Below are 26,898 nucleotides of genomic sequence, written 5' to 3'. Positions count from 1 at the left end.
CTTAAATAAACAATACTTGGTATAGAGTTTATGTATAATACATTATTGTAATTATTTTTGTGTCCCCAATACCCATAACTAGTTTATTATTGAACTTATTTTTATGTGCACTAAAATTATACACTGTTTTATTCAAATTCCTTTTTAAATTATATAATCCTTACAATAATAAAATAAAAATGTCATGTAAATAATATAATTGTTTGATTTCATTTATGTAAACAAATAAAACATCTTAGTTATGTCAAATTTTCATAACTAGAGCTCATTGTGGTATTTGATTTTTATTTTTATATTATACAATAATTCATTTAATGTATAAATAAATTTTCATTATTATAGTCAGATCCAGGATTTTATTCTTACTCAATCTTTCTCCTCTATCAGTTTACAATATCCTTAAACCATCCTAACACTTTATATGCACTTTATATAATGCATATAAAGGAATATGAATAAAATACAACACGATTTTAGTGCACATACAAATAAATTTAATAATAAAATTTAGTTATATGAACAATAAAATAGTATTAAAAATGTTAAAAAAACAAAAAAAAAAACTAGAACAACTAATTTATTAATGCAAGTGATGATGAACAAGTGCAGGCGTCAATATTGGTGCATGTAGAAAAGAGTTGAATAAAAAAAGATAAATGGTGGTGATTTGTGCACAAAGCTGCACAAAAAAAGATAGTGAAGGAGTTATAAGCACAGCCATGACCATGAAGCCTTAAGTTTGATGGGTGTTGAGTCTGGCAAGATGGCTGTGGCTGTGTCCATTTATTTATTCGACAAAAGGCGATGTTCTAGAAGAGAAGAAGAAGCTGAAGTCAGAGCAAGTGACACGAGAGTCTTCTCGGAGAATCGCTTCTTGGAAATCTCGAGAGAGCAGCAGCGCACGCTGGAACCCAACTGCTTCAGGTAATGCTTTCGGGAAGCACAGGCGCTCTATGAAAGCTTCCAGTACTGACGAAAACAAGCTGATGCTGGGGCAAGGTATCCCACAAAAAAGGATAAGGAAAACTCTTTTAATGAGGTTTGTAGGAAATGATTCTCTAATGTGCAGTTTTGTGCATAACACCATGTGATGTGATGTGCACAAAACTGCACTGTTTCGTCACTTTTATATTTTTTTTTATTTCCTTATACTTTTTTGGGCTGTTAGTATGTACATAATAAATGCTCTATACTAAGTAGTTGTCCTTGGGTTTATGTATAATCCATCAGGTTCTTCTTCTAAGGCTTATAACACCATAATCCAAAACTAAGACTAAATCTACGCCCTTGGATTTTGAAATGAATGAATGGGATTAAAGCTCACAAATTTCACTAAATAATAGACAAAATATCAACAAAAGGGTAATATCGTCATTATGTTATCATATGATAATTTTCGTGGGTATTTTTTATATCAACATAGTGTATTACAAATATCAACAATATGACATGAGAATATCAACACAAGTACAAGGAAATATCGACACTGATATTTTACCTACACTATATTGAAATTTTGCATACACTATGTTGATATTTTTTTTTGCATTTGTTGATAAAATCTGCTTATCAACATGTACGAAAATTGAAATATAATTTATCAAATTTCATCACCTGAACATCTGTCGGAATATATGCAATTGAGACCTCGTTGGAATCCTTATAAAATTATCTTTAATTTGATATATTTTTTGCGAAAAAATAATTTAAATCAAGAGAGTTACGTAAATTTAAAGCTTTGAGATGATTTTGATGAGAGATAATTGACATTAATACTCTTTAAGTTTATTTAATAATTTTTTAATTTAAAATATAATGAATGTGACATTATTTCAACCACTAGATCTCCTAATCTAATGACTAAGATTTAGTCTTAATTTATAATTGTTAATTAGTTTACAATTGATCACTCACCTAATCCATCATTTTTATTATTCTAGTGTTCCTTTAATTAGTTTATTATTAAATTTATTTTTACGTGCATCAATATTGTGTGATGGATGCATTGATTTCTACGAAGAAATGTATCATCTTAGCCGAGACGAGAGAGTAGTATTACTAGCATAGAAATAATCGAGGATCTAATTTTTTGAGATTTTTAGTTAACGAGATATCATTTACTTGCACAACACTAATAATAGGCCTAGCCGTCGATTATCATCTTCCCCATAACGACACTGTTTAATTTTATTAATAATGCTTAAATATCATATGAGTATAATTGGAGTTTTATATGTATGGATAATTTTTTAAAACTTTTGGTGAGAAGGTTAAAGAGTGTCTTTAATAGGAGTATAATTTAAAGTTATCTTAAATGTTTGTTTTTTAATTAGGCTATGTAATGGGTCTAAATATGCTGATATATATGAGTCCAAAAATGATTAAAAATATGCAAATACATCAGCCCACTTTAGCCCATCAAAAAATCACTATCACCTTCGACAAAGAAAAAAAAATGTATGGAAAATTATAATATGTTTTTGTTAGTTGGACGGATTTCATAAAATGTTCATTTTCCTAAAATAAATGTGTCATAAAAAAATATAATAAGCGTGCCATAAAAAAAATTCATGAAAAAATAAGGAATGGATCACTGCTTTTGAATATGGAGCAATTTTAATCCTTATACCCGTTGTTCTATCATTAGAAATGCCTATAAATCATCACGAAGGAAAAGTAATTAAAATGAGATATTTGAACTATAATAAATATTAATATTTCTCTTTAGTTTTGTATTTTTTAAAATAATTACCTAAAAACTCTTGATAATTTTAATACAAGCAAATATTGTGATATAATTGACACAATTAAGAGACATTGACTTATAGTAATTAATAAGTTTCAAAGTTTAAGATAAAATTGATAAAATCAGTAAAGGTGTTGAAAAGGAAAATGAACACAAGCTCAAAGATACAAGATTAAACACTTGTAACAGTTGTTGGATTCATTGCAAAAATCAAGCTCGATTGTTTGATTATACATACAAGCAAACCCAATTAGTCTTGTTAGTGATTCCAAATTTCCAATGCCGATTCTTACCAACCATTTCAATGATTCAATCGAACGGCCGGAAAGACGTCCGAGCTCCGGCGGTATTCTCGCCGTCGGAAGATTGGATGGCTATATCTACTGCATACAGGTGAACAAATTCCGTTAATTTTTTATTCAGCCAATTAATGCTGCTTCTCCATGCTCTCTATCTGTTCGATGAAATGCCTGAATGACGATTTTGCTAAGAACTTGGATTGTTGGTCCATTGCAGTGTTGAATTGTTATGTTAATTAATCTATATTTTTATGTACAAGTTCAATTCAGTGTCTGCTCTACAAATTAGTATAACTATTGTTTGAAGTGGCGATGCGTTGCTGTTTCAATGCCTCACATGTTTTTGGAATGTGGATGAATTTGATTTGATTGCTTGTTCTTTGTTATCATCTTAGCTCTTTGGAATTACTGAAATAGAATATGATGATCTTTAACACGTAGGGAGTGTGTCAGTGCTTATTTTCAGCTGCAAAGGAACACATAAGTACGGAAGGGAGTGTGTCACGTAGGAACACATAAGTACGGAAGTTTATGTTGGATTTTTCGCGTGGAAGTCGTAGTTTTAGTAGTAGTAGAGTTTGCCGTAAATAATAATAAAAGAAGTATGCCACATAGCTACAGATAACTAATACAGTAAACAAGATGATTAAGATACTTGTGAGATTGTTACTCGAACAAATAAGGAACTTCCAAGTGTAAGCAGAAAAACAGAACAATCATGGATTCCTATCACGACCTTTGGGGAACATAATGTAAATCTTTTTCTTGGTCTAGTGAATTCTAAAAGTAGCGGACGCAAACAAATTCATTATGGGGATATTGTTCGAAGTTCATATATAGGCGTATATATTTTTCTTGATCAAGTATACATATTTTGAAAAAATGATTATTTTGTTTGGGGAAGAGGGGGGGGCTTCAGCCCTCCTCAGCACCTCTGGTATATTATTTCAAGCAATTCAACAGAATTTATGGAATCCATCCCATACCTTGTTTTTTTTTTGGAGAACAAATCATCTGGACCTCTATTTTAGTTGGGAACCACACTCAAGAATATAAATTTTACCAACAGTTGAGAATGAACTAATTGTAATAATCAACCATAACTCACATTTTACTAACTAAAATACGAAAATATAAAATTAAAAGATATTTATAAACACTAACTATGATATAATAAACCCTAATTAGAAATTATTTATAAAACCAAAAAACAAAATACTTATCATATGATATATTGAAGAGAAGTTGAAAAAGTTGATAGTGGTAGAGATATGGTACACCACAGGTTGGTATATAGAACAAAAGATAGGAAGAGAAAACAAAAAAAAGTACCAGCACACAGTTTCTCTTTCATCAAAATATGTGATTCTTTTCACATTTACAAAATTATTTCCATATTGGCCCATGGTGCTATGAAAACAAGGTTCGGAAATCTGCTGGGTTAGAATACTGTGCACTCAACAATCTTAATCTGTTTTGTAGTTAATGATAGTGTCATAGAAAATGTAATGGATACAACAATGGGCTGAAACTGGCCCAAATCATTTATTATCAAAGCAATCAAATACATGCATATTTTCTTCAGCTACATTATAAATTTGTGTTATATGTTGCCTAATCTAATATATTTAGAATTAGTAAGGTGATTGCTTCTCATTGTTCAAGATTGCTATGACTTAATTATTGTTTCGTGTGAAAGTACTCTGCCTCGTTCATGAGTAGCCCTATTAGTCGACTCTAAAATAATGTAATCCGTATTATTTCTAATATTTTCTCAGACGCTCTGCTTGCAGTAGATTGTCCAACTAATAACTGGTTTTTGGTATCAATGTAAAAATTCTTATGTTCTTTAATCAAATACACATGTGCGATATGTTAATTACAGGAATACAATAATAAGAAAATATTAGTATTAGATTACAAAGGTGGCCAAATGGCTTCTGAGCAGCCACACGTATACTTATTCCGAAATAGAATAGTGGAAAATAGCATTAATCACACCTTACTTATAAGTTATAACGCTTGCTCAAATGCTTTCATACATAACATCTATCCTCACACGTCACAAGACCTTTATGGCACCTACACTCACCATCACTGACCCTACAATCATATACGTGTAAAGGAGTGCGTATCTTTTAGTAAGTCAACTGTGATTGTTAGGGGTTATTACAAAACAAAAAGATTAAAAAAGCCAGGTTGCTGTTAAGCGATACCACTGGCCACTTATTCCAGTCCAATCAACTTTACTCCATGTAACAAAAATGATTATTACAAAACAAAAAGATTAAGAGAGCAAGGTGGCTGCTAAGCAACACGCACAGGACAAAAAAGACAGCTGAATCATTTAATTTTATAACGCATGCGCACTAGTTTGCATGCCCAGAGCCTATATAAGAAACACAGGTTAGTCCATTGCCTATGCTTCTTCAGAGTAAATGTTACTATAAATCTAGAGGGTGGAAACATCTCAAGCATATTTTCTAAGGATTTGGAGGCCACAGCATCCTTTTTTCTGCAGTCTTTGCCAAGAATTATATTCTTGAAGGTAGATCTATCGTTTAAAGAATTTTAATTGCATAGCTATACACAAATGAGGAAAAAATTGCATCTTTTTTATAGATTTTCATGAAAGTATAAACTTAGTTAATGGTTTAGTTTCTCTGTTGTGTAGTTAATGATAGATTATGTGTTTGAAATGGCTGCATGGGAAATTCCATAGAAGAGAAAGTAGATCTGGTAACTTGATTTTGTTTGTGAAATAAATGTCTGAATCAATGTTCACATTAATGCTTTAGCAAATAAAGTAAGAGAGAAAACACAAATTACTACAGAAAAGTATATGAGGAGCAATCGCTGAAATTGAGATTCTTGATTTTATTTTGGATAACATTTCTGAGTATTTTAAGTTCAAATTTTTTTATGATAGTTTTGTATTCATGTTTGATATTGACAAATTTAGTTTAAAAATAGTGTTGCAAGAATTAAGTTCATGAATTAGTGTTCCTTTTTGCTGCATTATTACACAAAATGTCGATTTTTAGTTGGAGTTGGATGTAATGGTGTCGCAGATGCGAGTGTGGGACTGTTTTTCTTTTCCCCAATTTTTTTTTGGATTCTTCAATTGTATGCATGTTTTATACTCTCCTGCTTGTATATTTCCAAATAAACAATTCAGGGATCAGTCCTTTAATGGTAATTGGATGCAAAATTCTTCTATCTCTACTCGTTGTCACAATTAGTTTTAATGAGTAACAATTGATAATTTTTACATTTTAACCCTGATTGAGTAATCATTTCTGTCATGCTATTACTTCTGTACATATATGTTTGACCTGTATGTGTATATAAAACGTAGACACATCTAAAGTGCACACATATTTTAGTTCTTTGTGAATTCTTGAGGTCCTAAGCAAGATGAGATGAATTTGATGCTAGTTTTCTCAATGTAATTTGATGAGTTAAAAATTTTACAGGTCAGCATTCTCTGTTCTCAGTCAAGCTTTCCCAGTTGCCTAAAAAATGAATTCAGATCGGACATCCAACAACTGCTTCTGGACGATGGAGGTGGATGGTGCTGCATCGAAGGATGCACGCACATCTTTGGATTGGACAAGGGAGGAGGACAAGGCATTCGAGATTGCTCTCTTTACCCACTATAATCATGCTGATATGTGGGATAAGATCACATTGGCAGTTCCTGGGAAAACAGTTCAAGATCTAAAACTTCACTATGAAGCCTTAAGTTTGATGGCTTTTGAGTCTGGCAAGATGCCTCTGTCCATTTATTCGACAAAAGGCGATGTTCTAGAAGAGAAGAAGCTGAAGTCAGAGCAAGCTACACGAGGGGCCCATTGGACAGAAGAGGAACACAGGTAAAGAGCGTTTAGCACAGCTTACTTGCATGAAGACATATTATATTTTTGCCAAGATCGCTAAGTGCTTTATACTGTTGATGTGCCTAATGTACAATTTTTCTCAATGTCACGCCTGTTGAAAGGCATTGCCTGTCCAAAGGCATTCATCATAGCCAAGTCATGGCCTCATATAATCATGTTCTGCATCTTCACTTATAAAATTACATTTTGATTCTGATAAAAACTGAAATAATGCATATTTGAGAAGCATCGTTTGTTGGAACAGGTTCAACTAATGAAATGACCACAAATTCTGTGTTTGTTGCAGGCAATTTCTAGATGGTTTGGAGAAGTACGGTAAGGGTTCTTGGAAGAACATTTCGGAATATTGTGTGCATACTAGATCAAGTACCCAAGTTGCAAGCCATGCTCAAAAGTACTACAGAAGGCTGAGTTCGACTAAGAAAGAGGGTAAAAGGCTCAGTATTTATGATATCACAACTCTGAAACCCGAGAAATTGTTACCCTTCGAGAAGGCAACGGCAAGCTGCATGCCTGAATGCTGCAAGGGAGAGTCTTCTACAGCTGGAACCGAAGAATTACTTCCTGGAAATCCTGAGAAAGCAGCAGCGCATACTGGAACCCAACTGCTGCCTGGATCCGCCATGGGAGCTTCAGGTAATGCTTCTGGGAAGCGCGGGCGCCCTAAAAACGCTTCGAGTACTGATGGAAACAAGCCGATGATGGGGGCAAGGTATCCCCAGAAAAAGAAAGCTCTTGCATGTAACGAGAGCCAATTGCTGATTAGGCCAAAGAAAGCTCCATCTGATGCTGGGAAGCTACTGCTGTCTGGGTGCCCTAATGAAGCTCCCAAGGATATCGGGTATCAACTGCTGTCTGGATACCCTAATCAACTGGGCCCCCCATCTGGTTCTCTCAAGATCGCAGGCCACCCGACTCCATCTGGGATGGTTGGGCGTAGAAGAGGTGCACCAGTGCAAGACATTGACGTGATTGCTGATTGTCTACTCGATATTGGTTCTGACACCGAAACTCTAGATGATTTGGATCTGTCTTTGTTCCCTCATTTTCTGGATTGAAATGCTTGTGAGGAAGTGTAATAAACTTTCCACAATACTATTTCCATGCTAATGTCTATAATGTTTCTATCTTCTTTGATAAAGTTAATGTGTTTGGTTATAACTCCTCTACCTTCATCTTCTTTCTTTGTTTTTATTTGCTTAGAGATTACACTTATGGTTGAAATAAATGTGAACATGTTAGTGTTTTATGTGTACCAAAATTGTGCAATGTTTTATTCAAATTTCTTTTTAAATTTTATAATCCTTACAAAAATAATATAAAAATGTCATATAAATAATATAATTGTGTGATTTCATAAGCATATTAGTTTTCTCAAATTTTCAAAACTAAGCTTATTGCGATATTTTATTTTCATTTTTATATTATGCAATAATTCATTTAATGTATACATAGATATTCGTTATTGTAGTCCGATCCATGATTTTTTCCTTACTAAATATTTCTCATTTATCAGTTTACAATTTCTCGTTATTGTAGTCCCCAAACCATCCTAACACGTTATACTCCATAATGCATATAAAGGAATATGAGTAAAATATAACACAATTTTAGTGCACATGCAAATAAATTTAATAATAATTTTTAATTATATAAACACTAAAATAGTAAAAGTGTTAAACAATACACAAATTAGAACAACTATTTTTATTGATGCAACAACTATTTTTTATTAACGCATATGCCAAAAAAATAAGAGGAAATGAAAAAAAAAGTGATGATGAATCGGTGCAGCCATCAGGCCATATTTGTACATGTAGAAATAAGTTTAATAAAAAAAGTAATGAACAGTGCAGTTTTGTGCTGCTATTGTGCACAAAATTGCACAGTAAAAGATCATTTCTAATAAATAAATGTCACCTATACGTTACATCTACACTAACATATTCACGTTTATTTCATCTTAAAGTATAATCTCTAAGCAAACAAAAAACAAAAAAGAAAATGAAGATGGCGAAGGAGTTATAACCAAGCACATGAACTTTATTAAAGAAGATAAAACATTGTAGACATTAGCCATGAAAATAGTTATTAGCCATGAAAAGTAGGGTTTTCCAAAAGGAAAATTTATTAACTTCCTCACAACCATTTCAATCCAGAAAATGAGGGAGATTCAGATCATCCATGATTTCGGTGCTAGAACCGATATCATATTGACCATCAGCAAGCACGCCAATATCTTGCATTGCTGCACTTGTGCTATTCCCAACAGTCCCATATGAAGGAGTCGGGTGGCCTGTGATCTCGAGTGAACCACCCAGTTGATTAGGGTATCCATTGGTACCCGATATCATTTGGAGCTTGAGCAAAAGTAACGAAAACGGTGCAGTTTTGTGCACAACATAGGATGACTCCACAGTAGAGGATCCTTTCCCGAGATGGGGTCGGTGTAAATGTAATGTATAGATTACCCCATTTGTCTGTCTTTTAACGAGGTTAGTGTAATTTATTGATGACATTCGTTGTCTCATTTGTCTATTAATTAGGTTTGTTAGTGTAAATGTAATGTATAGATGATTTGTTTTTTAATGAGGTTTGTTGGAAAGGATCATTGAATGTGCAGTTTTGTGCACAATATGTGATGTGCACAAAATTGCACCGTTTCATTACCTTTTTTTTCAATTCCCTTCTACGTGCACGGACATGGGCGGACACACATATGATTAAGGAGGGGCTTAAGCCCTTCCCCAACTAATTTTTTTCATTATTTTAGCTATATAATATTATGATTTTGTTAGTATTTTGTGTAAAATAAAGTGTAAAAGCCCCCACCAAAATAATAAAATATAGAAAAATTATTATCTCATACAAAATTTGAATATATAACCCCTAATGTTACATTTTTCCGTGTCCGCCCCCGTGCACGAATATTATACTATGACTGCATTGTTTCATCACCACTTTATTTTTCATTTCCTCTTATTTTTGGGTAGTGTAAATGTAACGTACGGATGGCATTCATTAGTCTTTTGAGTTTAATGATGTTTGTTGACATAAACATCTCTATCTTCATTTTCAACACAATAGTCTTTCAGTTACAATTCTCTCGTTCCTTCTCTAAATGCCATTTTCAACTTTATGTTCAAAATTTTAAGTCGGATGTGAACAAAATAATGTAAATATGTTGTGTGTTTTTCATTTTTATTTGTTTCTAAGGATTAATTGCAATATTAAGTTTAAAGACGACCCAAACTTTGTACTTGGGATTTAGGGGTGACAGAGAACACTGAAAAATCAATATATCATCCTTACCGTATTAATAAAAAAAATTAAAAATCTTGACTCTCGGCATTTTTGGTAAAGTATGATACTATACCAGTAAATTTTGGCATGATAACAATATCATTTTCCTAATAGTATACAATTATATATTGTTACTGTAATATAATAAGCTTTAAGAAAAACGGTATATACTGTGATATATAGTACTACTATTATTATTACTAGCATAGAAATAATTGTAGATCTATTTTATTGGAAAATTTTAATTAACAAGATATCATGTACAACGCTATAGTAATAATATACAGCCTATGTTGTGTTTTTCACAACTTAGTTTATGTGGGTCTAGCCCAATCAATTTTCACAACTTATATCTATGACTATGAGGACCTAATTTTCAATAACCAAATTGATTTACTTATAATATTTTCTTATTTTATTTTCAAAATAATTTAGTAAAATTCTTGATATGTATACTTAATCATGATCTGATGTTAAAACCATTTTGTAACTACATCCTTTTAATATCGGAAGACTTGGGCAACAAAATCTCATGTTTATTATAGTTAAACTACACATAAGAGACATTTTATAAGAGTACATTCTGAGACATTGTTTATTTAATTTATTGATATTCGAAGCTCGATCAATCGTCCATGGTGATGATGCAGCGGATCGATTCGCCTCGGAGCATATAGTCGAAGGCCTTGTTGATCTCCGAGAAGGGGACGCGGTGGGTGATGAACTTGTCCAGCTCGAGCCCCATCTCCTTCAACGCCAATCAAAATCAATTTAAATTAGCCTGATTGATGAACGAGGAAACGTCTTATCAACTGAGACATGTTTTCATCACTAACGTCTAGATTTTACCTTATAACGTTCAACGACTACCGGAATATCCGTGCGGGGCTTGTAATTGCCAAAAAATGTCCCTTTCAGAGTCCTCTCATTCAGCAAATTCATAGGATGCGTTTTGAAGGCGTCGTCTTTGTTAGGAACCCCGACCAGCACGGCCACGCCCCAACCCTGCCAACGACCCGACATATCAACCATAGTACGAGACAACATTATAATACGAGAGTATGAGGTGCCAAAGTTATACATCATGAACACATTCAAACGCGGATATCATCGCGCTAACGTTCCCCGTGCACTCTATGCTACGGTCGACTCCACCATCGGTCATCCCGATCAGGACCTAAATAATCCACCAATAACATCTTAATCATCAAATAATGTTCAAAGATTGAAACAAGGAACCAATATCTACCTCCTGAATAGGCTTGTCATGATCTTTTGGATTCACGAATTCGGTGACACCAAATTTCTTCGCTGCGAGAAAAAAAAAACGCAACAGTAAATTTCAACAATCGTTACCAAACGGAACGTGCTTCGAAGATGGATTATGACGTACCTTCGTTGAAACGGTTCGCGTTCAGATCAACACCGATGATCCTTGAAGCGCCAGCTATCCGAGCCCCTTCAGCAGCCTGAAAAATCGACGTTTTAATAACACGTTTAAAAATTAATAACGTGCTACAAAAAATGTGGATTTGTGACACTCACGGCAAGGCCAACTGCACCCAACCCGAATATAGCAACGGTCGAGCCTTTTGTCGGTTTGGCGACATTCAGAGCCGCACCAAGTCCTAAAATCAAACCACAACTCAACATCGACAAACAAATAACCAATAACATAACACCCTCAAATCAAATCAAATCAAATCGAATCGAATCACAACGAGCAAATAATCGATAAGACAACATCATCTTCATCAACATTACGAGTCGAAATCAGAGGAAGCCGACCTGTGGAAATGCCACAGCTGAGGACACAAACTATATCCAGGGGGGCGGCCGGGTTGATCTTCGCGAGGCAACCAACGTGGACGACCGTGTACTCACTAAAGGTCGAGGTTCCAACAAAGTGGTATATAGGCTTCCCGTCTTTGGAGAACCTCGACTTCCCATCCCCGATCATCACTCCCCTGTCCGTGTTTATCCGGAGGAGGTCACACATGTTGCTCTCGGCTGACTTGCAGTGACGACACTCCTTGCACTCGCCCGTGAAGACGGGGAGGACGTGGTCCCCTGGCGCGACCTCGGTCACACCTTCACCTACACTCTCCACAATTCTATATACAGCAAACAAATTAAACACATCATCATAATCAACAAGAAACACTACTTCAATTGTGTGTGTATTTTTTATATGATCATACCCTCCGGCTTCGTGCCCAAAGATTCGAGGAAACAGAGGTGTCTGTCCCTGCACAATTATAGACGAAATAAGCTCTCTCCCCTCCTCTCTATAGAGGAATCTTTCGGGATAAGTTCTTTGATTTACAATAAGTGGTGACCGGGTAAAGAAACTAGCAGTGACCAACAAGGACGTTTGGGAGAAAATAAATTCTCGTTTTGTAAGTAATTTTATCGGAGGGCCTAACGGCTTGGTGTGATAATCAACGTGGTAGCGACCAACGAGTATAATAATATTAAATGGATTATAGACTACACAGCCCCTGTATTTTGGGATGAGTTCTCGTATTTTCGTATGTATAATAAAGCATGTAAATAATGTAAGTGTACCTTGGCCTCCCAGAAATAGACATCAGTGTGGCAAAGGGAGGTGAACAGAATCTTGACACGGACTTCCATTTTCTGCGGCGGCGCCACCTCAACTTCCTCGATCACCAAAGGCTTTCCGGCCTCCCACGCCACCGCAGCTACCACACAAATAGTTAAACATAAATCACTTAAAATCAAATTCAACCAACAAATCCTACAAAATCATGTACTATGTATTAAAATGAAAAATACACATCCAAATTTGGGTAAAATAGTGAAAATTGTGATCAAGGAACCACCTTTGCATCGAATAACTTGGGAATTAGTGCTAGACATTTTTTTCTTTTTCTTGATTGATAAGTTCTGATCGGTGTAGATGAATCTTGAAGGTATGAATATATATATAGTAAGGAGTAGTTATAATTTATAAAGGTGGTACGTGGAAGCACTATGTTGCATTGCGGTTATTAAAAAGAGAATGGGAGAAAATCAAGAAATGAAGAATTGGAAAGCACAATCAAATCCCAATTTGGATACCTTGGTGAAAAAGCTTACTGATGAATCGGCGAATTTTTGATGGTGATAAATGCAAGTAAAAATACGGATCACGACACAGAGAATTTACGTGGTTCGATTTACTGAGGTAAATCTACGTCCACGGGAAGAAAGGAGGGCAGAGTTGTATTGCTTGATCTGTTTTCTACAGCTTACAAATACAGACTTGCTATTTTATATTTTTATCTCTAGAGAGCGAGAGAGTCTAACCCTATCTATCTGATCTAGGTTCTATTTATACATTGAACCAAGATCGTGGCATGCAGCACCATTTACTAGGTAGTGGATGTCGTGGAGATCGTGGCGATCTTGCATGGGTCCACTATCCTGCATGAGTTAATGACTGCTTGACACCACTAAATAGATCGTGGGTGTAGTGGAGGTCGTGGAGGTTCTGCATGAGTCCACTATCTCCCAGTTCGGTCGAATACTGAGACCGAACTGCTGAACTATTGCCGAGCAGCTTTTGCCGATCTGAGAGTAGAGCTTGAATGGTCGGCTTTTACCGAGCTGTAGGCTGGGGCCGAACTCTTTGGTAATGCCGAACTGATTGGTCGGCTTGTACCGAGCTGTAGGCTGGGGCCGAACTCTTTGGTAATGCCGAACTGATACTCTTCCTTGGGCTTTGGGCTGATGGGCTGTCACTGCTATTGGGCTTGTTTAGTCCGTACTCCATCACTACCCCCCCCGAAAAGCGAAGTGAATCACTTCGGCGAAGCGAGTCACTTCGGCATTCTGGATAAAGGTGCGGGGTAAGTTGATGTTTGTCCTCGGTCTTATGAAGTAAACTCTTCTTTGACCGGACTTGGTCCTTGGTCTTATGAAGTAAACTTCTTTGACCGGACTTGGTCCTTGGTCTGATGAAATAAACATCTTTGACCGGAATCGTCTTTAGTCTGATGAAATAAACATCTTTGACCGGACTCGTCTTTGGTCTGATGAAATAAACATCTTTGACCGGACTCGTCTTTGGTTTGATGAAATAAACATCTTTGTCCGGACTCGTCTTTGGTCTGATGAAATAAACATCTTTGACCGGACTCGTCTTTGGTCTGATGAAATAAACATCTTTGTCCGGACTCGTCTTTGGTTTGATGAAATAAACATCTTTGACCGGACTCGTCTTTGGTCTGATGAAATAAACATCTTTGACCAGACTTGGTTTGTGTCCTAATTTGGCGAGTTTTGTCGCTCGGATCGGACTTTCCGTTGTCCTAATTTGGGGATCGGACTTTCCCTTGTCCTAATTCGGCGAGTTTTATCGCGTGGATCGGACTTTCCCTTGTCCTAATTCAGGCAAGTTTTATCGCGTGAATCGGACTTTTGTTGCAGTTCGTTTCAGACGGAGTGCTTGATTCTTAAGCTGAATTGTGGTCTTGTATCCTCTTTAGAAGCTTGGACTTCACAATCGTTAGCTTGCAGCTCGTTTCGGACGAACTGCTTGTTTAAGCTGAATTGTGGTCTTGTATCCTCTTTAGAAGCTTGGACTCACAATCGTTAGCTTGCAGCTCGTTTCAGACGAACTGCTTGTTTAAGCTGAATTGTGGTCTTGTATCCTCTTTAGAAGCTTGGACTCACAATCGTTAGCTTGCAGCTCGTTTCAGACGAACTGCTTGTTTAAGCTGAATTGTGGTCTTGTATCCTCTTTAGAAGCTTTGACTCACAATCGTTGGCTTGTATATGTTCTAAGAAGGGGATCAGCCTTCGAAGAACAAGATACCTCAGTAACATTTGTAAGAGACGACACGCACATAGACAGACAAAACGCACACAGACAAAACGCACATAGACAAATAAAAAAGACAAGCACAAAGACTGACTGACCGGACTGTCTCTTACAAATGGAACTTTTTGAGGGTTGGGAATGTGCCATGTTCGGGGTACCTGTTCTCCTGACATGTGAGTTAATTTGCAAGACCCTTTGCCGAGGACTTCTGACACCCGATACGGACCTTCCCATGTGGGTTCGAGCTTGCCCAGCTTTTCTGCTCGGCTTACTTCGCTGTTTCTCAAGACGAGATCTCCCACTTGAAATTGCAGCTTCTTCACCCTTTGGTTGTAATACCGGGCTACTTGCTCCTTGTACTTGGCTGCTTTTATGCATGCCAATTCTCTTCTTTCTTCGGCAAGATCTAGCTCGGCTCTCAGTCCGTCGTCATTCATTTCTGCTGAGAAATTTAGAGTTCGGGGACTGGGTATGCCGATCTCCACCGGAATCACGGCTTCAGTGCCGTACACAAGACTGTACGGAGTTTCACCGTTGGAGGTTGTGGGTGTAGTTCGGTAGGACCATAGGACTTGAGGGAGATTTTCTACCCAGTCCTTTGGCTTGTTCTAACCGAGCTTTTAACCCTTTCACCAGGATACGATTTGTTACCTCCGTTTGTCCGTTTGCTTGTGGATGAGAGACCGAAGTGAACCGCTGTTGAATATTCAGCTCTTGGCACCAATTCTTGAACGTCTTGTCGGTGAACTGAGTCCCGTTATCCGAAATGAGGATGTGGGGTATGCCAAATCGGCACACTATGTTCTTCCAGACGAAATCCAATGCCTTCGAGCTCGTTATCGTAGCTAATGGTTCAGCTTCCACCCACTTCGTAAAGTAGTCCACGCCAACGATTAGGAATTTTATTTGCCGAGGAGCTTGTGGTAGTGGTCCTACTATGTCTATACCCCATTGCATAAAAGGCCAAGGGCTTTGCATAGTGGATAGATCGGTCTGCGGCATCCTTGGGATATTTGCATGGATTTGGCACTTCGGGCATGTCTTGACGAGCTGCACTGCCTCTTGTACCATGGTTGGCCAATAATATCCCCATCTCAGAACTTTTTTAGCTAAAGCTCTGGCTCCGATGTGGCTACCGCACGATCCTTCATGAACTTCTCTGAGGATGTAGTCCGTCTCTTCCGGCCCTACGCACCGCAATAACGGCTGGAGGTAAGACTTTCTAAAGAGGACTCCTTCATGAAGTTCGTACCGAAGTGCTCGGCACGTGATCTTCCGAGCTTCTCTCTTATCCTCGGGCAATTGTCCTTGATCCAGATACTGCAAGATCGGCGTCATCCAGTTCGGCGAGCTGGATACTGAATGTACCTCGGCTTCATCAATGCTTCGATGCATTAATTCTTCCGCCTTTGAGCTCGGATCTGAGGCCAACTTACTTAAAGTATCTGCTCGGCTATTTTCCGCTCTGGGAATGCGGATTATCCGAAAATAGGAGAAACTTCGGCTGATGCTTTGCGCTTTGTCCAAATACTTCTTCATTCTCTCGTCACGAGCTTCACTTGTACCCAACATGTGATTCACTATGACTTGTGAATCACAATGGATTTTGAGAGACTTGATGAGCAGACTTTGCGCTAGCTTGAGTCCGGCAAGGAGGGCTTCGTATTCGGCTTCGTTATTAGTGGTTGGGAATGAGAACCGAAGTGAATAGGTTACCTCGTGTCCATCGGGAGCGATAAGCAGAATACCAGCTCCACTTCCCGTTTTATTCGAAGCTCCATCTACGAATCCGCTCCAGCAGTCCGGCGGCTTTTCTTCGGATTCCAAGGGCTGTGCTAGTTCGGCATTGGCAGAATTTTTCTGTTCGGCAATGACAGGGATTGCTTGATCGAACTTGGCCTCTGCAAGAAAATCTGCCAAGGCTTGTCCCTTGATGGCTTTTCGAGGTAGGTACTCGATTGAGTGTTCTCCCAGCTCTATGGCCCATTTGGCGATTCCGCCTGATGCTTCTGGCTTGGTCAAAACTTGCCGAAGAGGCAGATCGGTTAAGACGCATACCTTGTGAGCATAGAAGTATGGCCGCAGTCTCCTTGCTGCATTTACTAACGCCAGAGCAATTTTTTCCAGAGGTTGATACCTTGTTTCTGGACCTCTTAATGCTCGGCTTGTAAAGTAGATGGGAAACTGCTTTAGGCCTTCTTCTCGTACAAGCACCGCGCTAATGGTTTGATCAGATGCCGCTAAGTATAAGAAAATCACTTCGGCATCTGTTGGAGCAGAGAGAATTGGAAGCTCGGCTAAATAACTTTTGAGCTCGTCAAAAGCCTTTTTCTGCTCTATGACTTCAGAGACGATTTAGTCTTCTCGGCAGGGAGAGCGTCAATAGTTAGGATTACTCCATCATATTGCGGCTCGTTATCGTCTTCGGGATCCCGTTGCCTTTTCGGATCCTGAGGAGCGCAGTTCGCACCTCCCTGCTTTTTGTTCCTTTTCGGCTGCTTGCTTTGGTATTTTTTTAACGTCCCTGCTTTCACAAGGGCATCAATACCTGCAGCCAAATGTTGGCACTCCTCGGTATCGTGACCGTAGTCTTGATGGAAGGAGCAATATTGATCCTGAGGTCGGCGCGCGGCCGATTTCGTCATCCGCCTTGGCTTTTCGAACATATCGGAATGTAGTTCGAAAATTTCCGCTCTTGACTTGTTTAAGGGTACGAACTGAGCGGGCGGCTTCTCAGGATTGAGACGTGGTCCCAATCTGCCTTGTACCGGTGCCCTTTGAATTCTTTCAAAAGGAGTTCGGCGAGGAAGCCTCTGGTCGCTATGATCGGGCTTCTTTTCGTCTCCTCTAGATGAGCTGTCTAAAGACCGTTTTCGACGGTCTGCCTCATCGGCACGGGCGAACTGGTCCGCAATGTCCCACATCTCTTGAGCTGTTTGCGGACTGCATTCCACGAGCTTTCTGTAGAGAGCTCCGGGCAGGATTCCATTTTGGAATGCCGAAATGACAAGTAGATCATTGAGATCATCTACTTGTAGGCATTCCTTGTGGAATCTCGTCAAAAAGTCGCTGATCTTTTCGTCGTGACCTTGACGTATAGAAAGCAGCTGAGCCGAAGTGATCCGGGCTTCCGCTTTCTGAAAGAACCTCCTGTGGAAAGCATCCATTAGATCTCGGTAGGATCTAATGCTGCCTTGAGGAAGGCTGTCGAACCACCTTCTGGCGTTCCCGATGAGCAGCTCGGGGAACAGCTTGCACATATGGACCTCATTGAGACCCTGGTTCGCCATATTATATTGATAGCGTCCCAGGAAGTCATGAGGATCCACCAACCCGTCATAAGTCATTGACGGTGTCCGGTAGTTCCGCGGCAAAGGAGTTCGGGTGATATCGTCCGAGAACGGAGTCTTTAATGCTCCGTACATGGCGAACCCGACATCTCTTCGGTACGGAGGAGATGGAGTTCTCCTGTGGTTCCGGTACCGAGGAGGAACAGGAACATGTCGGGGTTGAGGATTCTTTCTCCTGGAAGACACGTCACTACTGCGGTAGTGACTTTCATGTCTGGATGAGGAGGGAGAATCCGCCGTTGTCTTCTCCGGCTGTTGGCTCTTCTGCAGGAAGGTTAAGAACTCCTCCTGCTTCTCGGCCAAGAACAGCTTGACAGCTTCATTTAAATCGGGCTGCTGGGAAGACTCGGTGCGATCTCTCCTGGAGTGGCTTGTTCCTTCTTCGTGAGAACCGGAGGTAGATGTCTCCCGAGGCCGTTTTTCAGACCTGCGAGCTGGACTAGCTTCCTCACGGTTATCACGAACGGTATTATGGGTGTTATGTGATCTGATATGCATTTTTTTGGGGTGGAAAAAGGGTCAAAAATTCGCTTTATCACAGATTTGGTTCTCTGTTTCCCACAGACGGCGCCAGTGATGAATCGGCGAATTTTTGATGGTGATAAATGCAAGTAAAAATACGGATCACGACACAGAGAATTTACGTGGTTCGATTTACTGAGGTAAATCTACGTCCACGGGAAGAAAGGAGGGCAGAGTTGTATTGCTTGATCTGTTTTCTACAGCTTACAAATACAGACTTGCTATTTTATATTTTTATCTCTAGAGAGCGAGAGAGTCTAACCCTATCTATCTGATCTAGGTTCTATTTATACATTGAACCAAGATCGTGGCATGCAGCACCATTTACTAGGTAGTGGATGTCGTGGAGATCGTGGCGATCTTGCATGGGTCCACTATCCTGCATGAGTTAATGACTGCTTGACACCACTAAATAGATCGTGGGTGTAGTGGAGGTCGTGGAGGTTCTGCATGAGTCCACTATCTCCCAGTTCGGTCGAATACTGAGACCGAACTGCTGAACTATTGCCGAGCAGCTTTTGCCGATCTGAGAGTAGAGCTTGAATGGTCGGCTTTTACCGAGCTGTAGGCTGGGGCCGAACTCTTTGGTAATGCCGAACTGATACTCTTCCTTGGGCTTTGGGTTGATGGGCTGTCACTGCTATTGGGCTTGTTTAGTCCGTACTCCATCACTTACCTCACATAGGCGAATTCGTGTCGCTTAATTAAGGCAATAAATATTTAACTCAAATATCAAGAAGTTGAACGTTTACATTATTATTTTTTTTAAGAGTAAAAAGTAAAAAAAGGTCTGAGGTATGATAAAATTTTAAAGATGTGTACATAGTCAATGTTAACTTGTGAATTGTCGATTTGAGTCGAATTAGATTGGCGATCAACGGTTACTAAATAATTGACCAAGGTTCTAAGCCGAATTGAAATCATATTAAGAAATTGAACCCTAATAATTTAAGACGATCTAGTTACAGTTAAAATTAATTGTAACCATGAACCGACAGTTCACATGCTTGTGCTTTTCCTTCCCCACTTGCTTGTAAACTTGAAAATTGAAATTGTGAATTCGTAATTATAAGTACTACCATAATGTATAAATTGAACATCATTTATGTGATTGCGAATTAGATATGCAGTCATAAATAGTTAGGACAAAAATATGGTTGTTTCTCTTCACAAGCCCAGCAGTATGTAATATAAAAGGGTTACTGGCAAAGAGACCAACATTCCAAAAATGACCCTGCATATATAAAAGGATTATTGTTAATTATTTTTGGATAGATTCATAATCATATTATGGTCCACTCAAATAAAATGGGAAACTAGAATACTAAATTATAAAACTTAAGTATTCAATTGTCTCGTCTGTGTACGAAACAATATCTTTGGAGAGGTTAAAAAAAACATTCTTTCATTTCGTATTCTCACCAAATCCGGCCATTTTATAAGAATTAATGAGACAGTTGAAAAATAATGAAATTTTGTAGTTTAATATTCCGTTTAAAAACTTTATATTATAACCGATAAATTTAACTGAAAATCTTGATTTAAATTAGAGTTTACCCAGTGCTTAGTATGTCAGGGTGTAACCCATACTCTCGTGCAAATACAAATGGGACAATTCCTTGCGGCAGAGCTGCCTATATTTTGCGAGAAAAAAAAAATTAGTCCAACAAATAGAAATAAAATCATGACTAAATTAACTAGTACAAAAAAGAAATCAATTTGATATTGGAATGTGAAAGAATTCATGCATATCATATCACATACAATTTCATAAAATAACGATAAAATTCAAACTACTAGATTTTTAGGCTGATTTTTAAAATAACGCAACTGAATATAATTAGATCAAACGGTATGGTTTTTTTTTCAGTTTACCATTTTCATATACAGGTTTATTGGTAAACCATAATAAACACGCAATAAATAGATAATTGACGTACCTGAACCATCGCAGCATGAAGACGCGTGCCTCTCAGGCCGACAGCAACGGATGCAGCCGACATCACCATGGGGCCGGTGATGAACCGAATGGCCATGGATATTGCCGCCATTTTTGCCCCACAAGCTATTATCCGAGGCTGAAGGGCCATGAATAATCCTGCAATACTAATTTTTTTTAACTCTTTCACTATATATAGAGTTAACAACAAGTATCCATTTTATTTGATAGATTTTGGTGACATAATTTAGGCAGCTGTGATATTCTCTTTTGACTTAGTAATAAAATGAAATAGAAATAAATGCATACCTAAGCTGAACATGGCCATCCCAAGGCCAGCATCAGAAATGATTTTGATTGAGTATTTCACCACACTTGGCATCCCTATATTCCATCTGTAATTTGATCACACATTAGAAATTAGTTAATTTATTTGATCACACAATAGAAATTAGTAGAACATGCATGCTTCTTCATTTAATACCTTCTTGTATTTTACTAATTTTACATTAAAACTTATATGATCTATTATCTGTATTATATCTATATATCCTACATCTATAGGCAAACATAGTAAGAAGGGTTTTAGTGTTGGATTAATTTTACATTAAAACTTATATGATCTATTATCAGTATTATATCTATATATCCTACATCTATAGGCAAACATAGTAAGAAGGGTTTCAGTGTTGGATTATGTAGTCTAAAAGGAAATAAAGCAGTTCACTGCCACTACTTTTCTCTATATATGTGATCTCTTATTGGAAACTATATTCGAAAATTATATACTCAAAGTCATGCATTGGCATCACTTCTGATGTACTAGATATACATTATATCAAATTAGATAAACAATTCTTTGAGTTTGTCGTTTTATATTCATAATTACATTTGTAATTATTTTCTAAAATTCAGTCTCTACCAATTTTTTACTACTTTATAATATGGGTAGTTATTAAAAGGGATATTGACACCTAATATCATGAAACTTTCAAAAAATTGGGTTTTTCCCACGAACTTTGAAATTGACAAATAATATCACGAACTTTACCCTGAGTTTGTTATTTTCCACGAGTGAAAAAAATTCCGGCTATATTAATAAATTGAAGAACAAATTTGGAGGGTGTGCTTCAAGAAAACCTATTCTCAAAGATTGAAAATCTTGAAACTCTCGAAGTTGTTGTTGAGAAATCACGAAAAAATCCGTATCATGATATTATTTGACGGAATTTTTTCATTGGTGAAAAATAACAAACTCGGGGTAAAGTTTGTAATATTATTTGCCAATTTTAAAGTTCGTGGGAAAAACCCAATCTTTTGAAAGTTCCATGATATTAGATGTCCATATCCCTTATTAAAAATATCTTTATTTCTTACCAAATTGATATCTAGATTCTAGAAAACTATACAAATAATGAAGTCTTTAGTGGTAAGGACTTACTTGAAAGAGATTAGAGACCATAATAGGCCTAAAACACTTGAATAAGTATTTGGATTACGAGAAAGCTTCCTTCCAACCATAGTCAAAATTAGTTTTAGCATAACCAGAGCACGTGGCATCTCTTGATTGGTTGCTGCATCTCCCTCCCTCACTTCAATCTTTGCGCAGTCTCTGAAGCTAAGATCCTTTTCTGCATTAATATCAAACAAAATATTTTTTCTTAAAAAAATATACTTAATCTATTAATGATTAATTAGATTTATTTAAACAAACTACAAAAATTCAATTACAAATTAATGAATTATCATCATTCGAAAACAGAAAATGTATGAAGTTTAATGTTGAAAAAAATTTCAAATAATATGATGAAACTTAAAGAAATAAAGTAAAAATGGGAATGACACAATAATTACTAGAATTGACAAAGAGGGACAAACCAGTGTAGTGGGAAGATCATCAAACTGTCTTTACTACATAATTCAAATGGGGAAATAATTGAATCCCACATATCAAATCCCAATTATAACACACGTGCTTTTATGTAATAATGCAATCCATTAATAAAAGTTTTTCAACATCATTGTTTCATCTCCAAATCCAACCACTAATTAATGGACTAACCCCTCACATTAAAAGGAAATAAATTATAAATATAAGGAAACAAAACTAAGAAGATGAAGATAGAGTATGCGAATAATTTTCCACCATTTGATAATTAAACTATTCAACCACATTAAAAGAATGTTTTCTAGTGGATACAAATAAATGATAACTTAATTTTAATAATTTAATTATCAATAATTTAACATTTTTCTAAAATTTAAAATTTAAAAAGTATTTATCGACAGTCATAATGTTGTTGAGACCAAAACTACTAGTCCCGGCACAAAATATGAGAGATTAATCACTTTTTTGGGAAAAGGGAACAGTAAAAATAACTTTAGAATATATCAATAAATAAAGAATGGAACATGTGCAATTAGTATGTAATTAAAAGTGAAGAACCTTTATAATTATCATAAAAGAATCCTAGAGCATTGTGACACCAAAACTTTATTGGTTTTGCTTCAGTTACAAGCTAACTTGATTGCAATTATAATCTGTAGGTTAACCATCCATATTCTTTCACAAACCCCTTACACTATAGTATCATTTATTTATAAGGATTACCGTTTTAATTTAAATTCAAATCTTCTTTTAACAAAAATAAAACCCTTTCAATTAAGTCATACGAAGGGATTGTATAAGAATTTATATATGCTCCTTCAATTTCTTTAATTTATGTATTTTCGCATAAAAATCAACACATTTAATTTAATCTCTTTCTCCTAAATAGAAAAGAGGTACTAACATTATTATTAGCAAAACAAATGAGGCATTGAAAATTGAAAGTGGTAGAGTCAATTCCTGTCTGGTTAGACCAAGTATATGACAGAATGAAAACAGAATCTTGTGACAAAAATATACATGCAAAACCCCATTTGACAGCTACACCTCTCTGCATGAACATATATAGCCTCTGTTCTTGTTCCCCTAATTCATTTTCTTTTTGAACATAAAATATTCAGAGTAATTGCACATAAGTTTTGCAATTGTTCAACAATACTTAAAATTAAAATATATGTGAGTCTAATCAGATATAATGTGACAACAAAACCAAGTTATTCATGATTAATCGTCGTCGTTTTAATTAACACACAACATAGTATGACATAGTAGTATTTTTTTTACTATTGTAAGACAATTGCTACAAATAAAAAAAATGTGATTTTAATAAAACCTGTCTTGTTTAAAAATTAAAATGACTAATCAAGAAATTTCAATTTTTCATAATTGTCTCAACGATCACGACGAACTAAAATATCGCAATATATCATTCCAATTTTTAAAATTACGAATTCGACAACTAATAATTTATTCATGCAAAATGATAAAATTCGACGTACCGTAAACATCGCCGCTGAATCCATGCGCCTCCGCCGGCGACTCCCACACCATCTTCACCGACGGAGACGCCTGCCGAAACACCCTCCCCGTCGGCGGCGGCGGGCTGACAGCCGCGGCGATGTCGAACTCATTGAAATTAGACGCTCTCGGTGTGGGCTGCAGCGAGTAGGCGTCTGACGAGGCATAGCCCGACAGCCTCGGGCTGACGGGTCGGAGCCCGAACCCGAACTCGTGGGGCGTGTTGATTGAAAAAATCTCGGCGTTGGAGAGGTTCGACGCCCTGGGCGTGATGCCCATGGAGGAGGACGGGGCCGCGGACGACGTGGACCGTCGGATCCTCACGCGGATGCGGCCGTTGTCGTCGATCTCCGAGTCCGTACAGAGCGGGTCCCGCCCGTCGAGGGAGATGACGTCGTTGTCGATTTCGAATCGGGTTATTGCAGCGGCGGTTTGGCCCGGGAATTGGGTTTGGATTAGGGTCTTTGCGGCCCGGTACTCGAAAAGGAAGAGGAGTAGGGTGTACCTAAGAATTAAAATTAAATTAAATTAAATTAAATAATCTCAATTTCTAAGAAGATTATGTTCGAGTAAATCATTAATCATTGATCTTCATTTTAATTTGATTTTTAAAACTAGGACTAATTCATTTAATTTATAAAATAATTACTTTTGAGATAACTTATTTAATCTATAACATGATGACTAGTTTGTTAAAAAAGAAATTTTTAATAACGAATTGACTGATCTATCGTAAGAGACAACTCATTTAATCTATAAAATACAGATCGATTGTCTTATTACTATAAGATAATATTATTTTATAAGGATTATTGGATTAATAATGTATTATTCCAAAAATATTGGTATGATTACCCATCAATTTTTATGACATATGGTGCAGGCTCATAAATAGAGACCTATATAGTAAACAAAATTTATTTTTTGGACATTTAGTTAGATTTTTAGCCAAATTCAAAATCGACATCTCATTTTTATCAATGAACGTGTGACAGATAGTGACTCTACATTATAATAAACAATTTGCGAAATGCAATAAATGTCATGTGACAAGTTTTTCAAATCAAACAAATGATGATTAAAGAAAAACAAAAATGGTGCAAGATTTTCTAAAGTTTGAGGAATCCAAAGGTGAAAGCGACAGTGTAAGAAACATATGTGTAGAGTGGTCAAAAGAAAAATGAACAATCACATTCCTACCTTCACAATTATGTATCTTGTATTTTTAGGCCAAAAAAAGTTTCACTATATGTTTGACTTATGTCCCCCCTACTCACTTTTGTATTAAGTTTTTCACTTAATAACAACAAAACTCTTAAACATCCCAAACTCCTTCAAATGATATCATTAATGGTTTTGTTTTATTTATCATTATATATTTATTAGAAAATTAAACAAACAAACACTATCATATATAAGTCACAATTCATGAAATTCATAAAATTCTATCATAATATCTATCATAATATCGGATTGGGTCATCGACTAACACAACCATATAACGAAGCCGAAACGCACATTAATATTTGACCCAACAATAATTTGGTTAAATTTCAATGGATGACGAATGAAACAAACAAATACTATCTCACATTAGATGTAACTTTAGAACTTGACCAGAATCATTATATCAGCCTTAATCAGAAAAAAGTCTTTAACTGACTCAACAATATTGCTGAATCAAAAGAGAAAAATGATTGACACAACAATATATATTCAGTCTAGTTTGACTCGTTCAATAAAAAATCCAACCCTAACTCGAAGTATTAACAAAACAAACAAATATCCCACACCAGTGTAAAGAGAGAACGTACCAGATAATGCATTGGAGAACAACAAGCTGAACCATCAATGTCTGCGTGAACTCCCCATACATGGCTTTAAGCAAAGGAATTCCCATCACCAAAGTGTTAGGCAGAGTCGAGACGGAAAACAGCGTGATGAGCCACTCGAGCCGGCCTCCGAGGAGGAAACACCAGGCCGAGAGAAGCGCGAGGACGAAGGCCTTCGAGAGCGTGTCAGCGAGTATGAACTTGGCGTCCATTTGGTAGGGGTTGTTGTGGGCGATGAAATGGAAGGAGAGGACGGGAACCGCGAAGACGGCCACGAAGCGGTTCACGCCCGAGCACTGCTCGGGGGTGAACATCTTCCACCACTTGACGGAGGCGTAGGCGACCAGCATTGCCGAGTACAGCGGCACCATGGCGCACATCACGCTGTAGAGGTCGTCGCCGCTTATCATATTGAGTGAGTGAGGAGTGGTTGAGAGGGAGGGGGTGATATTATAGTTTGTGGGATTGGGCGAGTTTTGTTTTTACTTTATACTCCCTCCGTCCACGAAAATTAGATAGGATTGTGAACGGGACATATTTTAATGTACAATTGGTAAAGTAAGAGAGAGTGAGGGAAAAGGTAGATGAATGAGTGTTAGTGGATTGTGGGGTCCATATTTAGAATGATGTGTAGGGTTAGTATTGGTTGAAAACTTTCCTTTTTGAACCTTGTCTATTTTTCATGGACGGACCAAAATGACAAACTTGTCTATTTTTCGTGGACGGAGGGAGTATTATCTAAGATGTAAGTTAATAGTATTTCATAAACGATAC

At 37.1% G+C, this 26,898-nt stretch overlaps 3 protein-coding genes across 4 annotated transcripts; 1 reads left to right on the top strand and 2 right to left on the bottom strand.

The window, feature by feature from the left end:
* The first annotated feature begins 2,861 nt into the window (after nucleotides 1-2,861).
* On the top strand, nucleotides 2,862-8,105 carry LOC121804643. Of its 2 annotated transcripts, none has more exons than XM_042204273.1 (3): nucleotides 2,862-3,139; nucleotides 6,522-6,920; nucleotides 7,231-8,105. In XM_042204273.1, exons 2-3 carry the CDS (start codon nucleotides 6,568-6,570, stop codon nucleotides 8,000-8,002), a joined length of 1,125 nt encoding a protein of 374 aa, XP_042060207.1. In that variant the 5' UTR covers nucleotides 2,862-3,139; nucleotides 6,522-6,567; the 3' UTR covers nucleotides 8,003-8,105. The 2 variants fall into 2 exon arrangements, with proteins under 2 accessions (XP_042060207.1, XP_042060206.1); XM_042204272.1 differs by having other exon boundaries at nucleotides 2,862-5,593.
* A 2,731-nt stretch (nucleotides 8,106-10,836) lies between these two features.
* Nucleotides 10,837-13,209, bottom strand: LOC121805478 (alcohol dehydrogenase 1). The gene is made up of 10 exons (XM_042205348.1): nucleotides 13,094-13,209; nucleotides 12,816-12,952; nucleotides 12,449-12,495; nucleotides 12,036-12,361; nucleotides 11,793-11,875; nucleotides 11,641-11,716; nucleotides 11,497-11,558; nucleotides 11,329-11,424; nucleotides 11,097-11,252; nucleotides 10,837-10,995 (listed from the first exon to the last, which is right to left on the bottom strand). Exons 1-10 carry the CDS (start codon nucleotides 13,128-13,130, stop codon nucleotides 10,873-10,875), a joined length of 1,143 nt encoding a protein of 380 aa, XP_042061282.1. The 5' UTR covers nucleotides 13,131-13,209; the 3' UTR covers nucleotides 10,837-10,872.
* A 6,777-nt stretch (nucleotides 13,210-19,986) lies between these two features.
* On the bottom strand, nucleotides 19,987-26,594 carry LOC121802155 (auxin efflux carrier component 6-like). The gene is made up of 7 exons (XM_042201740.1): nucleotides 26,107-26,594; nucleotides 24,274-24,797; nucleotides 22,328-22,517; nucleotides 21,196-21,281; nucleotides 20,888-21,045; nucleotides 20,505-20,581; nucleotides 19,987-20,181 (listed from the first exon to the last, which is right to left on the bottom strand). Exons 1-7 carry the CDS (start codon nucleotides 26,532-26,534, stop codon nucleotides 20,115-20,117), a joined length of 1,530 nt encoding a protein of 509 aa, XP_042057674.1. The 5' UTR covers nucleotides 26,535-26,594; the 3' UTR covers nucleotides 19,987-20,114.
* Nucleotides 26,595-26,898: the final 304 nt, after the last annotated feature.

Source organism: Salvia splendens, chromosome 5, assembly GCF_004379255.2.
Source record: "Salvia splendens isolate huo1 chromosome 5, SspV2, whole genome shotgun sequence".
In the NCBI taxonomy this organism is placed as follows: Eukaryota; Viridiplantae; Streptophyta; class Magnoliopsida; order Lamiales; family Lamiaceae; genus Salvia; species Salvia splendens.
Note: the sequence above shows the minus strand (reverse complement) of the source record. Positions and strands in the feature narration are given on the sequence as shown.

Coding starts and splice junctions, on each gene's coding strand:
- LOC121804643 (XM_042204273.1), top strand. CDS start 6,568: ATGAATTCAGATCGGACATCCAACAACTGCTTCTGGACGATGGAGGTG. Junction 6,921..7,230: donor TGGACAGAAGAGGAACACAG/GTAAAGAGCGTT, acceptor TGTTTGTTGCAG/GCAATTTCTAGATGGTTTGG.
- LOC121802155 (XM_042201740.1), bottom strand. CDS start 26,534: ATGATAAGCGGCGACGACCTCTACAGCGTGATGTGCGCCATGGTGCCG. Junction 22,518..24,273: donor ATTCAGCGGCGATGTTTACG/GTACGTCGAATT, acceptor ATATTAATGCAG/AAAAGGATCTTAGCTTCAGA. Junction 20,182..20,504: donor CCTGACATACTAAGCACTGG/GTAAACTCTAAT, acceptor TTATATATGCAG/GGTCATTTTTGGAATGTTGG.
- LOC121805478 (XM_042205348.1), bottom strand. CDS start 13,130: ATGTCTAGCACTAATTCCCAAGTTATTCGATGCAAAG. Junction 12,953..13,093: donor CCAAGTTATTCGATGCAAAG/GTGGTTCCTTGA, acceptor TTTGTGTGGTAG/CTGCGGTGGCGTGGGAGGCC. Junction 11,876..12,035: donor CAGCTGTGGCATTTCCACAG/GTCGGCTTCCTC, acceptor GTTTGATTTTAG/GACTTGGTGCGGCTCTGAAT.